The sequence below is a fragment of the Phaethon aethereus genome, assembly GCF_964289735.1.
Source record: "Phaethon aethereus genome assembly, chromosome: 1".
In the NCBI taxonomy this organism is placed as follows: Eukaryota; Metazoa; Chordata; class Aves; order Phaethontiformes; family Phaethontidae; genus Phaethon; species Phaethon aethereus.
The window spans coordinates 211,463,911-211,479,731 of record NC_138575.1 but is presented as its reverse complement, the minus strand read 5'-3'; the positions used below and the strand labels follow the sequence as shown (position 1 = coordinate 211,479,731).

Here is a 15,821-nt window from a genome sequence, read left to right as displayed (position 1 = left end):
TAATCTGTTCATATTGCAGAAAGCCTTTGGCTTGATGACTATGAAAAAGACACATAGACAGTGGAAAAAAAAAAAAAAATAGTTCCTTATGGCACAAAGAGGCTTAAACAAAAATGGGAAATCAATACATAACAAAACAACTGAAGACAATACTCTGACTCCTAAGTACTGTCAGACAACCAACTACTACAGCCACAGTCTTAAAACTTAATACAGAACTGAACTCGGTGGAAGGCTGTATAACCTACAACCCCAGGAAGTATACAAGTGTAGAAATTCTTAAATATTATTATCCTTATCACATAGTTCACAGGCATGGTCCCAAGAGTGTTTAATTCATGGGCAATTCTTTCAATGTGGTTTGTTGTTCTTTAAAATGTCAGTTGTTATCTGTGCAAGTGAAATAATAAGATCATAGATCCTGCCTCAAAAAATCCAACCACGTTAAGCTGTTACAATAGAAGGGGCAAGTACCACCATTACAATGTAAGTTCTTAGGACTGCCATGGCTACATAAAAAAACACCACAATTACCAGTACTTAATAACATCTATTTTATTTTATAGGTCACAGTAACTCAGGGCTATTAATTTTTTACTCTTGAGGAAGAGGATGAAGTGGAGAAATGAGGACAGGCTGGAGATACGGTAGGCAACCAAGGGATCACTGGCACTATGAGACTTTCATGAGGCAGAGGGAGGTAGCCTATAATGTAAAACTAACTGTATGTTAACAAAGTCATTCAAATTGTCAAGTTTTTTAAAACTCACACAAGTCTAAGAGAAAAAAAAATTGCAGAATTCACTTTATTTCCATTGTTTCAAACAATCCACAAACTCAAGAAGACATTAACTTAAAATTATTTTCTGTTACAAAAAGCACTAGACAGTTTTTTCATTATGAAAAAGGGAAAGATAAAAGATAGAATTCTGCAACCACATGTTCTCCAGAAGTCTCACTTTAAATGACAGAGGACACCAGTCATTACAGAAACACTGATGGTTTCCACCTTGCAAGAATCTTAAGTGTTACTTACGAGACATTTAACATCTGTTAGTTTTCATTAAGATAACATTTTTTAGAAAAATACAAAGAAGAGCTAAATACACTTAAAACTGGATTCCAGAATTCAAACAGCTACAATAACTCCACTTTGGCAAGCAATATGTCAAACACTTAACCAAATTACTTCCCTAATGCCACATGAAGTAAAGGTCTCTGTAGAACTTTCCTGCTTTCCCACCATACTTAAAACAGAAACACAGAACAAACGCTTTGACAGCCTTTCATGTTTCCTTGCTCACATGCATTCGCAGGTAGCCAGAGCTGTTCTGCACCCAAGGACACAATAAGAGGGTTTTCTAAGAATTACAGTGTGATTTGAGCATGAAAGTCACAACGAAAACCTCAGCTACAATAAATATTTAACCTAGTGTGCCTTCGATTTATGTAAGTATTTGTAAGCCTCATGAGCTATTTTAAAAAAAAGAAATTATTCCTAAAAAAAATAACTGCAGGCAGGATACAGTTCAGCTTCTAAAACACATTTGTAAAATATCACACTATAAATCAGCTTCTACTTAAATAATTTCAGGCATTTAACCACTTCAGTTTTCTCTTAAGACAAAGACACCCTATTTTTATACACAAACCCCAACAAAAAGTTCCTAAAATGAGAATTTTTTTTTTTTTTTCCTATTACCACCACCAAATTCCAACTAGACATTCAACTGGACTTCACTGGCTAATATGGCTGGAAAATGTAGTATACAATATTCTATAGAATTCTTTTCAAAATGAGGTCTACTGTGATCAGCTACCCTGATGATGGGCTCCATGTTGTGTAAGGTAAGAGTAGTCATACAAAATAGCCGTTATAATTATCTGCCTTTTATTTTCACAAAAAAATATGAAGAAAGCACAGAACATACTAAAGCTGCATACAAACTCTCCACAACCACCACCAGACGAATTAATATTGATGCAGAATGCGCAAAACAGAGCCAACTAAAATTATCAGACTGTGACTCCCTGACTCTAGCTTCCCACCTCCCACTTGCACGTTTCAGATACAAATTCTAGTCTTACAATAAACCACAACAGTGTGGTCTGCTTTACAATACTGTAAGCATCTACCCTTTCTTCCTGTATACTTCCCTGCCCAGCATTCACCAGAGAAGGAAACAGAGGACAAATGCATTCTCTAAAAAGTCATGACTTGCAGGAGCCTGCATCAGATCTTGTCCTTTGAAATACTGTTTAAAGACAGAATTCAGAGCATCAAAGACATTTTGATGGGAGGATGGGGAAAAAAAAAAAAAGGAAAAAAGGATGAAATTCTGAACCTGCTCAGTTTTATAATAATAAATATAATTATATAGTTACTTATAATAATAAAATACTAATATTTTTAGTAAACCAGATTTGCAATCACATTGGTCTTAGTCCCAGCTAAGAAAACATCTACTACTTGTATGTTTTTAACCCAAAAGCTGCAATCCTAGGTCTGGAATAAATGCCAGTTCCACAAAATTCACCAAGTCTTCCTGCTGCCCCTTCCTCTCTTCCACACCACCTCTCATTCGAGTCACTTTGCCTTGTCAAGTCTCCTATCTACTACACAAAACATTGTATTCTCAACAGTGCTCTCCACTACCTCATCCAAAAATGGAGGTATCCAAAAATCCAAAACTTTGTATTCATTAAATCACAGAATAATTTAGGTTAGACAGGACCTCAGGAGGTCTATAGTCCAACTGCTTGCTCACAGCTCAACCAGCTATGGGGTCATACCAGATTGCTCCTCTCCCCATTCTTCAGCTGGGTCTTGAAAACTTCTAAGGATGGAGACTGCACAACCCCTCTGGGTAACTGGCTCCAGTGCTTGGCTGTCTTAAAATTTTTCTTTGCTTCAGATCAGAAACTCCTGCATTATTTTATGACCACTTTCTCTTGTCCTCCCACTTGAACTCTACTAAGGAACTTGGTTCCATTTTCTAGACCTCTTTGCAGTCCTGGGGGGGCTGCTGCTACGTCCTCCAAAAGCCAGTTCTTCTCCAACCTGAACAAGCCCAGTTCCCCCAGCCCTCAGAGGGCAAGTGCTACAGCCCCGATCATTTCGGCAGCCCTCCCCTGAACTCATTCCAGTTTGTCAATGACTTTCCAGTATTGTGGATATCCAAAACTTGACAGAGTATTCTAGATGTGGTCTAACAATTCCAAAATAGAGGATGATAATCACTTCCCTCAATCTATGAGCAACTCTCCTGTTCATACAACCCAAGATGCTGTAGGTTCCCTTTGCTGTCAAGACACACTGCTGGCTCATGATCATGACCACTACCCTGTAAGCCTGACCATACAACCAGCTTTTTTCTTCCACAGCTAGTTGTCCGTCCATTCATCCATCCATCCCACAACAGGCTTACTTGGATACAAGGATATTGTCAGACAGCATGAAAAACCTTGCTAAAATCAAGGTGCTATCTAGTACATTCAGACATTTTTTCTTATAGAAAGCAATCAAGTTGGTCAGTCCCTTGGTAAATCCATACTGACTGGTTCCACCCACTTATTCTCTCACGTCCTAAGAAATGTGCTCCAATCAGACTCAATTCCTGATTTTCAAAGGGACTGAAGAGAGGCTGACTGGCTTCTAATACTACAAATTATTCTTTTGGCCTTTTACGAAGGTAAGCACAACATTTATCTCTCCTCGGTTCTCAAGGACCTCCCCCACTCTGTACAGTCTTTCAAAGACTCCAGGTTTCTCCCAGCACTCTTGGATACAGCCCATCTGCTCCCAGACTCCCTCCTTCCTCTGTCTTCAGAGCACAACAGTGACACTGCTTTAACCAGACTTCAACAGTACAAATCACGGTTATTCCTTACTCTCTTCCCATCTTTGCTCTGTGTGGTCACAGCTGTCACTGCATGAAGGTATTTGTAACTCCACTCAGAAAATAGAACAAACTTTATTTATTTGTGATAGCCTTCACTCTAGTGAGATCTGACCAACCCCAGAGGATTATTCTGCTATGAGATAAATAAAATAAGAAAATCAAAGCCGTACGTGACACAGCCCTGTTTCTCAAAGCCTATCCTATGGAGGATTATGGCTTTGTACAGAAAAAACACGTGACATGGTTAGTTAAGTTCCACTTATGCCCTAGTAACTGCTGAAAGTACACACGCTTATCCCATGCAGAGCATTTTAGAGATTAGCTTGCCATCAGATGAAGAGGTTACTGTGAACTGTAATGCTGCTGAAGACAGAAGTACTGTCTGGGTGAGGAGGAACTTTCTGAAATTTACTCTCCATGAGCTACTACTTGCATGCAGCAAAATGCAAAGCTCATGGCTTCAATTTATCAATTATATTAATTACATATTAATTATTAACTATAATTTCAATTTATTAAAAAAGAAACTTTTGAAAGTTTCAGTTCAACTGCTGATTGTCAAGCCATTCTCATTTTGTCCAATATACACAGGTTTTTGCATTACTAAAATACTTTTTTACTATTTTATGTACATTTACATGCACATGCATATACCATGTAACTGATACTATGGACACAGTGATGCTGATATAAAAGCATAGGAGGACAGTTCATTCTTTTTTGTGGATATATATACACCTTTAAATCAACTTCATATCAATAAAGCAGCTTTAACAACATCAGTCAGGGTAGTACCACTTACGGGTTTAGGCAAGACCACAGAACTATCCATACTGCAGAGGTGGATTTTGAGACATAACAGAATAGTGATTCTGTACACTGACTCAAAAGAGGCACACCAGGTAAGATCCAGCAAAGGTTAATCTTGTGGGAGAGCTAAACAAACAGGCAGGAGTGACTGATGAATAGAAGAAAGCCCAACTGGAAAGTAAAATGCAAAAATTATAAAAAGGATCACTATTCTCCCTCTTAGAGTGAAGCAGTTGGCTGTGGGAGATTTGACAATGAAGAGCAGCAGAAGAAAACTCTAATGAAGATGACATTATACTCAAGGACTTGGGGATCCTGGTAGAAGATCTGGACTTGAGTGGGCAACGTGCGCTCGCAGCCCAGAAGGCCAACCTGGGCTGCATCCAAAGCAGCGTGGCCAGCAGGGCGAGGGAGGGGATTCTGCCCCTCTGCTCCACTCTGGAGAGACCCCCCTGCAGTGCTGCGGCCAGCTCTGGAGCCCTGAGCACAGGAGAGACATGGACCTGTTGGAGTAGGTCCAGAGGAGGCCATAAAAATGATCAGGGAGCTGGAACAGCTCTGCTGTGAGGCCAGGATGGGAGAGTTGGGGTTGTTCAGCCTGGAGAAGAGAAGGCTCTGGGGAGACCTTATTGCAGCCTGCCAGGACTTAAAGGGGTCTTACAAGATGGGGACAGACTGTTTAGCAGGGCCTGATGCGATAGGACAAGGGGTAATGGTTTTAAACTAAACGAGGGCAGATTTAGACTAGATCTAAGGAAGAAATTTTTCCCAACAAGGGTAGTAAAACACTGTCACAGGTTGCCCAGAGAGGTGGTAGATGCCCCATCCCTGGAAACATTCCAGGTCAGGTTGGACAGGGCTCTGAGCAACCTGATCTGGTTGAAGATGTCCCTGCTCACTGCGGGGGGGTTGGACTAGATGATCTTAAAAGGTCCCTTCCAACCCAAACTATTCTATGATTCTATACCGATTTGTTCAGGTGCAGGCTAACATTACCAACATTTTACAAGTGTTTTACAAGATTTTTTTTTTTTTTAAATAGTCAGGTAACACTTAAAACTGTTCTAACAAGTAAAATACAAAGCAGAAGGAGGACCTCTTTTTTTTTTTTTTTAAGTAACTCTTTCTCATACACTGTTTCGCTCAGTGCAAGTTTACTGGTCGTTGTGTTAGGACAGACTATGACTCACTATCTGTCTAACTTGGTCTCCTAAATATTAGAATTAATGTAATCTCAGATTCCTTTTGTGGACAACAATCACCTTCCACCTCCTGCTGCTCTCTGCTAGTGCATCACTGTCTACGGCCGTAATGCTGAGCCATGGACATTATAACTTAACTGCCTCTTCCCTATAAACAAAGCAATATAATCTGAAATAACCGCTGGAGTATCAGCCAACTTAGACAAATCTCTTCACTAATCCATTCAATGAATCTGTGCTTGACAGAGGCACACATACATATCCTTTTGTACGTCACAGAGCTCAGTGGATATAGTTCAACTTCCAATCTGAACACACATTATCTGCATTTTGTTCTGCATTTATCATGACTGCACCTGGGAGTTCCACAAATGTTTCCCTAATCCACATGAGGAAATTTCATTTGGGTTTTAGAAAGGAAGCACACAGTCACTGAAGTCCCTAGTCTCTAGGTGACTTCATCAGAAGTCACTTCCGTTACTGTCCTGGTTTCAGCCAGGATAGAGCTGGTTTTCTTCACAGAAGCTAGTGTGAGACTGTGTTTTGGATTTGGGATGAGGAACTGTTGATAATGTGCTGATGTTTTGGGTTGTTGCTGAGCCGTCAAGGACAGTCCAGCTTCTTGTGCTGGCCTGCCAGCGAGCAGGCTGGGGGTGCACGGGGAGCTGGGAGGGGACACAGCCGGGACAGCTGACCCAGACTGGCCAAAGAGATATTCCCTACCATCCGATGTCATGCCCAGTACATAAACTGGAGTTGGCCGGGGGGTGGAAATCGCTGCTCGGGGACGGGCTGTCGATCACGGGGTGGTGAGCAATTTCTGTATTGGGCCTCACTTGTTCTTGTGCATTCCTTTGTTGGTATTATCATTATTGTTCCCTTCTTTCTTTCTGTCCTATTAAACCGTGTTTATCTCAACCCACGAGGTTTTTCCTAATTCTCTCCCCCGTCCCACTCTGGGAGGGAGAGTGAGCGAGCAGCTGTATGGTGCTTAGTTGCCGGCTGGGGCTAAACCACGACAGTTACTCAAGCATTAACTCACATGATAGTGTGATACCTGAAACACCTTTGTTTACAGGAATGGTTCACATCATGTCTCATTTACCTACCCCAAGCACAGCATCCGCCAAATTCAGCTGTATCCATGAAGATCAAACACTTGTGCAAATCTGATTTATCAGATTCCTGATGCATCAGGCACCCAGCAAATGACTAATGCACAACTAGTGACTGCAGAAAATTCAGTTCAACTGATGAACATATTTGAGAACTCTCTCAGAAGCCAGAAATAATTCCATTTCCTCAGTCTCTTTGACCGAGACCACTGTTTCCTTGCCAATATTCCCAAACCCACTCTTTCTGTCATACAGTCTACGAACTTTTCAATACCTAATGGGATCAAAACAGTACTCTTTGAGTTCAACGGTTCCTTCTGACTCCTTCCTTATTCAACTCAGAGCAACAACCAGTACAACAGACAAGGCCAGATCTGGACCAAAACCAGTATGTTATCAGGCAGATAAAGACTATACTGTAATCCTGTAATTTGGCACGAAAAGGCCAAAGAAATGTTTTACAGTTCATTTAGTTCTGGTATTTCATTATTACTCAGTACTCAACTCTGCAACATTTTTAACACTTCCAATTTTATGTCTAAGTACAACTTCCTGAGTTCTGGGGTTGTGGGGTTGGTTTTTTTTTTCCTTTTCACAAAAAAAAAAAAAAAAAAATCCATTATGTAGCATATCCCACTGATGGGATGTGCTGAAGATCTAATAAAGTTCTCCCACACAGAGCAAGAACAGGTTTTCATTTTTTAGCTTTATCATCAAACAACGAGAAAAGGACACTTTTCCAGAGAACTCAGCAAATATTCATGAGCAAGTTGATAAATGCCAAGACTTTTGGCTTAAGGTCTGCTGTTGCTCAAGGAGGAAAAGGAAAGTAACTATGGTATGAAAGGGGACCATGCTTTTTTGGGCATAGATTCTTTCTTCTATCCCAGTATGTTCTTGCTCCAGTCTTGCTGTGGTCAACCTCCAGCTTTTGTTATAGTTTTACCATTCTTCTCCAATTCCAGACACATTCACCTGTAACTCCATATTTGCATGCTGTCAGACTTAACCAGAACTCTCACCAGCAACCTGAGTTTCTCTGGTGCCTGAGGAAAATATTCTTTAGGAAAAGTTTCATTTGCAATTTGATATAAATGAAAATAGGGTCTCGGAGCACAAAGCATCTGGAAAACTTTAACATAATGCAGCCAACATTGTTATAATCCCACCGACATTAATGAGAAAAGATTTAGCACCAGAAGCTATACTGCATATCCATTAGTGAGAAGGGTATATCAAATCACAGAATTCAAAAGATGAAATAAGTATTTAGACTCATGCGTACCACTATGTGCCTAACTAAATATTCACCTCAAAATAATGTGGACTGATGAATACACAATTCAGGTGTCAGAACCATTCTAAAATGCTTGTTGCTTTTTTGTTCTGTGAAATAGTAGTCTCTTCCTTCAACATACTAAATTTAGGAATCTCAAAGAAAAGATTGCAGTGGATGCTCCCACTGGTTCCAGTGGGCTGTTTAACTGCACACCTCAACATGCAAACATAATAAGAATATGGAGCATAATGCAGAGATATTGGTCAAGGAGTAGTATCAGTAACACTTTTACTACGTTTTTCCTTTATCTTAGTTCTCCACCCCCTATTCCCTCTGTTTACCTGCCTCATCCTTCCACCACCCCAAATAATGTTAAAGCAAGACCAACTTGTGTTCTTTGGTGCCCTCTACGGGCAACAGAAAGTCGCCAGAAAGAAACCACAGCCTTCTCCCTCCCAGGAGAAAGAGCTCAAGGCAACCTAAATAAAATACACTTGTAAGTGGGACTTCTGAACTGCTAATAACTTTAATTCATTCACAGGGTACATGTCATGGGTCTCTGCAGCCACTGCTTTTGCAAAGGTTGCTTTTCTATACGATCTTTCAACTTTTTTCAAGAAAGCAGCAACAGGTTTCCTGTAAAGGTTTCAGGTTTTTTCAAAATCTACAAAAGCCTAAGTGTCTCATATTTTGCTTAAGGTCAAAACACATATATAACAACTGGTTGATCAGATACTTATCTGATGGGAGAAGTTTTGATTCTAACTTAAATTGCAAAGGATGCAATAAAAAATCTCCACTTCAGAAGGCCAGCAAAAGGACATTGGATGCAAAATAGGATTTTTAGGTATTGAGATAGATTGTGGCAGTGGGACTGTACTTTCTAAGGATTGGGTGTTTTTCCTCTTCCAAGATGCAAATTACAGAGTATCCAGCTTCCAAATACACAAGTTGTCCTCGCCCTGACAGGATCTTCATCCATAGAACTTGGAATACTTTTTAAACGCAATATAAATGCTCATCTACAAGGGGAGGGGAAAAAACATAGTCTCTTCAATGTACTAACTGCCCGGGGGACACTCTTCTTCCTCATTAAAGTAAGTTACGCTATGCACAGACACCTTTATTCTACCTTTTGGGTAGAATAAGAGTCCATATGGGTGATTAATGCTCAATAACCTGCCATACCGTATTCCTCACCAACTTCACTAATTACAGAAGCAGACATGTTTAGATACAGGCTCAGATTCATCCTCATTAGCTTTAAGCCAAGTGACCAACTAGAATCTTATGAGCAGAAAACACAGCAGAGTACACTGGTAGAGTCCTGGCATGTTAAGCCCATGGAGGAGAGAGCACCACAAGCCCAAAGTGTGTGTGGCTCCTCTCTGGGCAGCCAACCTGTGCTGGCTGCCCTCCCATGGACCACCTGCTCAGACACACAAACCGCTGACTGCAGCTGCTGAGTATGCAATGAGGAAGGACTAGGAAATGCCAGGGATGCGGTCAACAGAAAAATCACCACCGATGAGAAAAAGAAGAGCTTCGAAGGGCTGGGGAATGAGAGACAAAAAACATGAATGAAAGCAGGAGCAGTTGTCATGGAAGTGATAGGCATGGTTTTGTTTGCTTTCATCTGTGACGGATGGTTGTGGGAGAGAAAAGGGTTAGTTGTGTTTTACTGAAAGGTTTGGGGGTTGCTTGGGAGGTGTGTACGCATTTGTGGTTGTGGGGATTCATTTGCAATTTTTAATAGACTTTTTCATAAATATGGCATGATGAAATATTTTTAGACATCCTTAAATAAATCAACTTGCACAGATAAATCACAGTATTTTTCCAAAAATTAATATCCAATCTATTTAAAAATCTGTAACATATTGAAATGTGTTTGCATATGTTTAATACTATATATTATAGGCCTAAATAGTATTTGCAGTGCTACATGAGCACTGCTATTTAATATTTTCATTAATAACACAGACAATGTAGTAAGCAGTGTTTAAACATCTTATTCCAGACGGAAAGTGAAAGAACATTGAAGAACAGGATTAAAATTCAATCAGGTTAAAAATCAATCAGGTAAGGAAAAATAAAGATTCTATAGGTAAGCAGAAACCATCTGTACAGAAAGAAGAACCAGAAGCATTTCCTAGAATGCACCTCTGTAGTAAAGGATTGAGATATCACAGTGGACACAAGCTAATCATGAGTTAGCAATGACATGCTCCTGCAAAATGACCATTATACTGATATGTCAAGTCTGGAATATGATCTACAAGACCTGTGAAATAACCTTTCATCTTTATTGGTCACAAGCAAAACTTCAGCTAGAGTAGCATAACCAACTTCAGGGATAAAACTTGGAAAAAAGAGAGGTGTGACCAACTGCACAGTGTTCACAGAAAAGCAAGAGGAGTTATTAGATTCTATTGGATAGAGGGGAGACAAGATAACAACATTCAAAAATATAAAAGGTATCTGCAAATAGAAAAGAATAAATTACTTATAGTTAGAACATGAAATACAGGACTTACAACACCAATAAGAAATTTTTAAGCTTCTACAACAAGAAGCTGTCTAACAGATAAGAAAGCATTTGAACTGACTACTGAGGATGCTGCAGAAATTTCAATGTCAAGCATTTTTAAGAACAAAAATCAAGATTTACTTAGATACAATGGATTCTGTGGCAGATGAGACCATTCTAGAAAAGGGACAGGACTAAACAAGAACCGAAGAAAGATTCCAGTGACATGAAAAGGGAAAAATATGCCTGAACTCCTGTTCAGGGGAAAAAAAAGCAAGTCAGCAGAAGGTCTAGCCAGGAGAAAAAAAAATAAAATATATAGGGCAGTGCTCCTAGAGCAGTTTCAGCCTTATTTTCTATCATTTCCACAAGTAATTTTTAAATTCAACAAACAAAGAGGGCAATGAAGCCACAAACATTTGCACAAGATTCAAATGTAGTTCACTTTGCACATTGCTCCTTTTCACCAAAAGTTTTTTTTGTGGAAACCGTGGTAGAACCCATTCTGTGCATCTCTCAACTTCACGTTTTAGAAGTAGTTCTGCTGGACTTTATAAGGATAAGAAAGAAAAGTGAAGGAAAATGAATCTAAAACCACAACTGTTTTCATACACTAACATTACTCACCTGTTTCACATTTTCTGCCAAGAACACAATATAAACGCTACAAAATCCCAATTGTGTAATCACAAGGAAAAAGTCAACAATATACCTGAGGGAAAAAAAAAAACCACAAACATTATACTTAGGATCCAAACAATTAATTTCTAGCTAACATGCAATTACTCCTCCTTTTTACAGTAGTCAAAACGTTAGATTCAAATGCCACATGAATCTCAGGACCACTCAATGCAGGTTCCTGGCAAAACAGGGTGGGTTTGTATGTGTTTGCTTTTTAAGGTAACATTGAGTAGGCATCAAAGTTTCTTTAAAAAAAGAAAAATAAAGGTACTTACATATTTTAAAGTAGCATAAAACAAAATTCAAAGATTCAACAATGTGGTACAAATGTAAACAACAGACGTATATATTCAATGCACATATAAATTCTGCTGGGGTCTGCTAACCCTTAACACAGCAGTTTTCCACCAGGACCAGAGATTAAATGTCTTATACAGTCTTAGTTATCTAAGTTTCAGCAACTCAAGATAACAAACATTTTCACATCTTACTAAGTGGGTCTCTATCAATGTATCCAAACACATATTCAGACACTACCTCATTGAAAAAAACACTCTAAACTATGGTTCAGATTGTTTTTTAAAAAAGCTATACACAACGGTGGCCTGAAGACACGCTGTAATGAAACACTTCGCTAGATTCAGGCATACAGCAGAGATCTGTCTCAGAGAATGGATTTGCTGCAGCAGTGTGTCTTGAAATCAAATTGCCATTTGTGTCTTGTAACTCTTTGGTGCATCACAGAATTGTCATTATATTTTCCTACAAACAAACTTTCCCTCTAATTGAACTCTACTCCATTCCTATGAAGTCATCACAAAAGATCTAGCTCACCTTTTTCTTATTCAAAACAAAGTAATAGCCAAAACACACGATGCAAGATGCTGCATCCTTGAAAATAACAGGACCAAAACAAATTCATCCTCAAGTGAGGAAAAAAAGCACTTTAACATTGAACAACACATCTGAGTTTTTGAGTTTCACTACTGTATAGTCACACCATAAACTCCATAAACAGCTAGACAGCAACAAATGGCAAAGAAAAAATAATGTTTTTTTTTAAAAGAGGGATAAAGTATTTGAGAGACAACAAGCTATTAATACCTGCATTTCATTATCACAAAATATAGTTAATATTTCTCCATTATTTGTATGTTATATTTAGAAAGGAATCAAAGAACTGCTTTGCCTCCTTTCACAATAAATATACTGAAGTAATTTACATTTGCAGTGTCAACATGCTTAAAGAGTGAACTCTGATGCAGAGAAATGTGTTTACGGTAAAGAAGAATGAAAACTGAAATTACTTCCCTACATTAGACAAAACAGAATGCATTTCTGGTTATACCACATCTGTTCCTATATTACTAAACAGATTTCTTTACTTCACAGCTCTTGCACACCTGAAAATTGAAATGGCTAACAGAGACACACTCTCCAATCCTCTCACATCACCACTACTAGCTGCAGGAAAAAAAAAAAAAAATACTGCATAATATTTCAAGCACACAGAACACATTCTTAAAGCAGGTAACATCTTAGTAAAAGGAAATCTCCAAGTGGTAATTTTTAATAACGAATTTATTAAATTAAATTGTGCTGCAAACTTACCGCCCCCAAGAAGCTCGTTTCTGAAGGGCAGTCAGGGGCCCCACTTCCATAGCGTAACTAACCGTATCGCTATACCCCAGTGAGGATTTTTTCATCCTGAAATCAAAGAGCAAAGAAAGAATGGAATTACTAGAAACTATGAGGGCCTGGGTGAAATGCTGGTGGCCTCCCTATGGTTATAAGTAATCACCTGTGGCACCATCCTGCAGCTGCTGAATTTTAGAGGTATGGTTTGGGCTTCTCTCGCCCAGGAAGGGCTATTCGCCACTCTACAAGCATGTGAGCCACAATGCTGCTTCCCCCTAATTCAAGGGTACTAAATCATTTTCTTACAGAACAAGTTTCCTGACAAGCAAATCCAAAATTAGATTCTTATAATATCAGCTTAAGAAATCCATCTCCAATCTAAAAGTCACAAAGAACTTCAACAGGATTCAACAGATTTTCCTGGACGAATAGTCAAGCACAATTGTTTCAGTGATCTTAGTTTTATGTACATCTTCAAGCCATTCAAAACTGCAGAGGAAAAAAACAATTCAGGAATGACAGGATCCCTTCACAGTACAGTATCACATTAAACTGGTAAGATTTTCCAGCTACAGGGATATGAACAGTTTTGTGTTTCTACTCAGTTCAAAAGCTTCAGTCCACTTTCTAAATATGAGACCCTCCCACTGCTTCTCTTTAACACCTGACAGTAAGATAAAAATGTTTAATAAATATCACTATTAATCAAAATATTCTATCAGTCAGATTTGAATAACTGCTTCCCCTCCAGTATTGTACATCTGACTTGGAGGAGTATCTCGTATATAGGAATATCTATCTGCTCACTCACATCATTTTAACACATCCCTTCAGCACTACAATTTTGAAGTTGTCACAATCCAAAGAGACTGAGTTCACATATAATCATGAAAGACATTAATAGCAATTCTTAGTTTACCTTTTATTCCTATAAAGTACTTATAAACTGGCTTTTTATAAAGTGAACACTTTTCAAAGCTATGAAGATAAAGAAGGACTAAAGGACTGAAGCTAAGCAATTAAAACTGCAATGAGAAAGATCTGATTATTTGTCAGCTAAGACAGGGAACAGGATACCAGGCAATACAAATTAAACCAGCTTCATTTTGTATATGAGCAGAGAAGAAATATTTTTTCAATGTATTAAAGCAGTGTTGCACAAAGCACAGCAATCATTTATAAGGTAAGAATTTGAGTGTTTTTTCTTTGAAGTACAAGATTCTGATCTGAAAACTGCTACAGCATCAGGACATTCTGTAGGCCAAAAATCAGAAATAGAAAAGAAGAAAGAAGAAAATAAAACTCAGCAACAGAATGAGTAGTTCCACATTTACCTCTGACATAGACAGTGGCTGCAACGTACCAAGATGTGCATACAATGAACAGATATAACTCCTATGAATACAAGGCTGATTGGTCCGATCTAGTATGGGGGAAAAAAAAAGGGGAGGACATGGGAGATAAACAGAATTTTAATGAAAATATGGCAGGGGAAAATCTTTACATGCAAAAATTTCACATTGCATCAAATAAATAAAGAATTAAAAATTTCATGCAACTGGATTTTTTTCCCCCTCTCAGAGGAGAATTTGCTGCCGATGTTTTATGGCATTCCTTACTTTTCATTCACTATCCGACAGAAGGCTACTCAGGGGCCATCAAGCCATAAATATCAAACGGGCATGAACAACTTCATTCCTCTAACAGCTTCATTAAGATATTTGCCAAAAAAATTTGTCAAGACAGAAGACCGCATACTTTACAAAATTTGAAACGGTAGTTTGAACCACTTTAAAGTGGCAATGTTAATGACAATAAAGGTTTCTTTCCTTTACATTAGTAGACTTGATTATGTGCAGTATAAAAAAAAACAAACACAAATCACCACAATCCTAATAACTTCTACAATCAAAAAGTCATAGATAATTTTCAAATTAAATAATTTGTTTCTGAGTAGAAGTCTGACCAAAAGTTTTCACAGAAGGTACTTGCTTTTCGCATGTAACTTTCATTCCTAAACTGAACACAATGAATTACAGTCTTATTTAGCCAGTAAGGAGAATATTTCAATTGATGAAATTTACCTTGCCTTAGGAAACACATTATTTGTCACCCAGTATAAACTAGCCTGTACTATACCCTGTTTTCGCAGAAACAAGTTTGATTTAACAAGCTGACGCTGCATCCTAGGACATACAATCTGGCTAGAAAGAAGTCTGGACAAAGATAAGAGAACCCCATAATAGTAATTCCCATGAGACATCATAGGAGTCTGAGTGAATCAAAATCTTTCTTTTTTTTGACAAAGTTTTTGTTTTCACCAGAAAAACACTTTGGCTAAGCAAAAATATAACACATGCTATAAAGTCTTTAGGGTGAAGTAGTAACTTCCAAAAAAAATCTCAATCTTCAGTAGTAACTTCACCAGACTAAAGAGGAAAAATAGAACACAATATAATTTTTCTAATCTATGAAAAATAATTTAATTCTTACCACAATGCCAGCATTTTTTATTGCAAGTGGAAGACCTAGAAGCCCAGTTCCAATGTTTCCCTTGAGGAGGTGTGTAAGTGTTTGTATAAATCTGAAGATAAAAATATAAAAAGTCACATTAGAGGTACACTGAGTTGGGGGAAGGTGGGCAAAAACAAAACCACACCCTCT

The 15,821-nt window shown here is 38.4% G+C and overlaps 1 protein-coding gene across 1 annotated transcript in view; it reads right to left on the bottom strand.

The window, feature by feature from the left end:
- Window positions 1-15,821, bottom strand: part of SLC36A4 (solute carrier family 36 member 4) — a gene marked incomplete at its 5' end in the record, with an annotated part of 129,114 nt that overhangs the window by 100,554 nt on the left and 12,739 nt on the right. Inside the window, 4 exons of the mRNA XM_082009496.1 lie at window positions 11,466-11,550; window positions 13,131-13,226; window positions 14,492-14,580; window positions 15,651-15,741. Coding sequence (XP_081865622.1) covers window positions 11,466-11,550; window positions 13,131-13,226; window positions 14,492-14,580; window positions 15,651-15,741 — 361 coding nt within the window. The remainder of the gene's footprint in view (window positions 1-11,465; window positions 11,551-13,130; window positions 13,227-14,491; window positions 14,581-15,650; window positions 15,742-15,821) is intronic.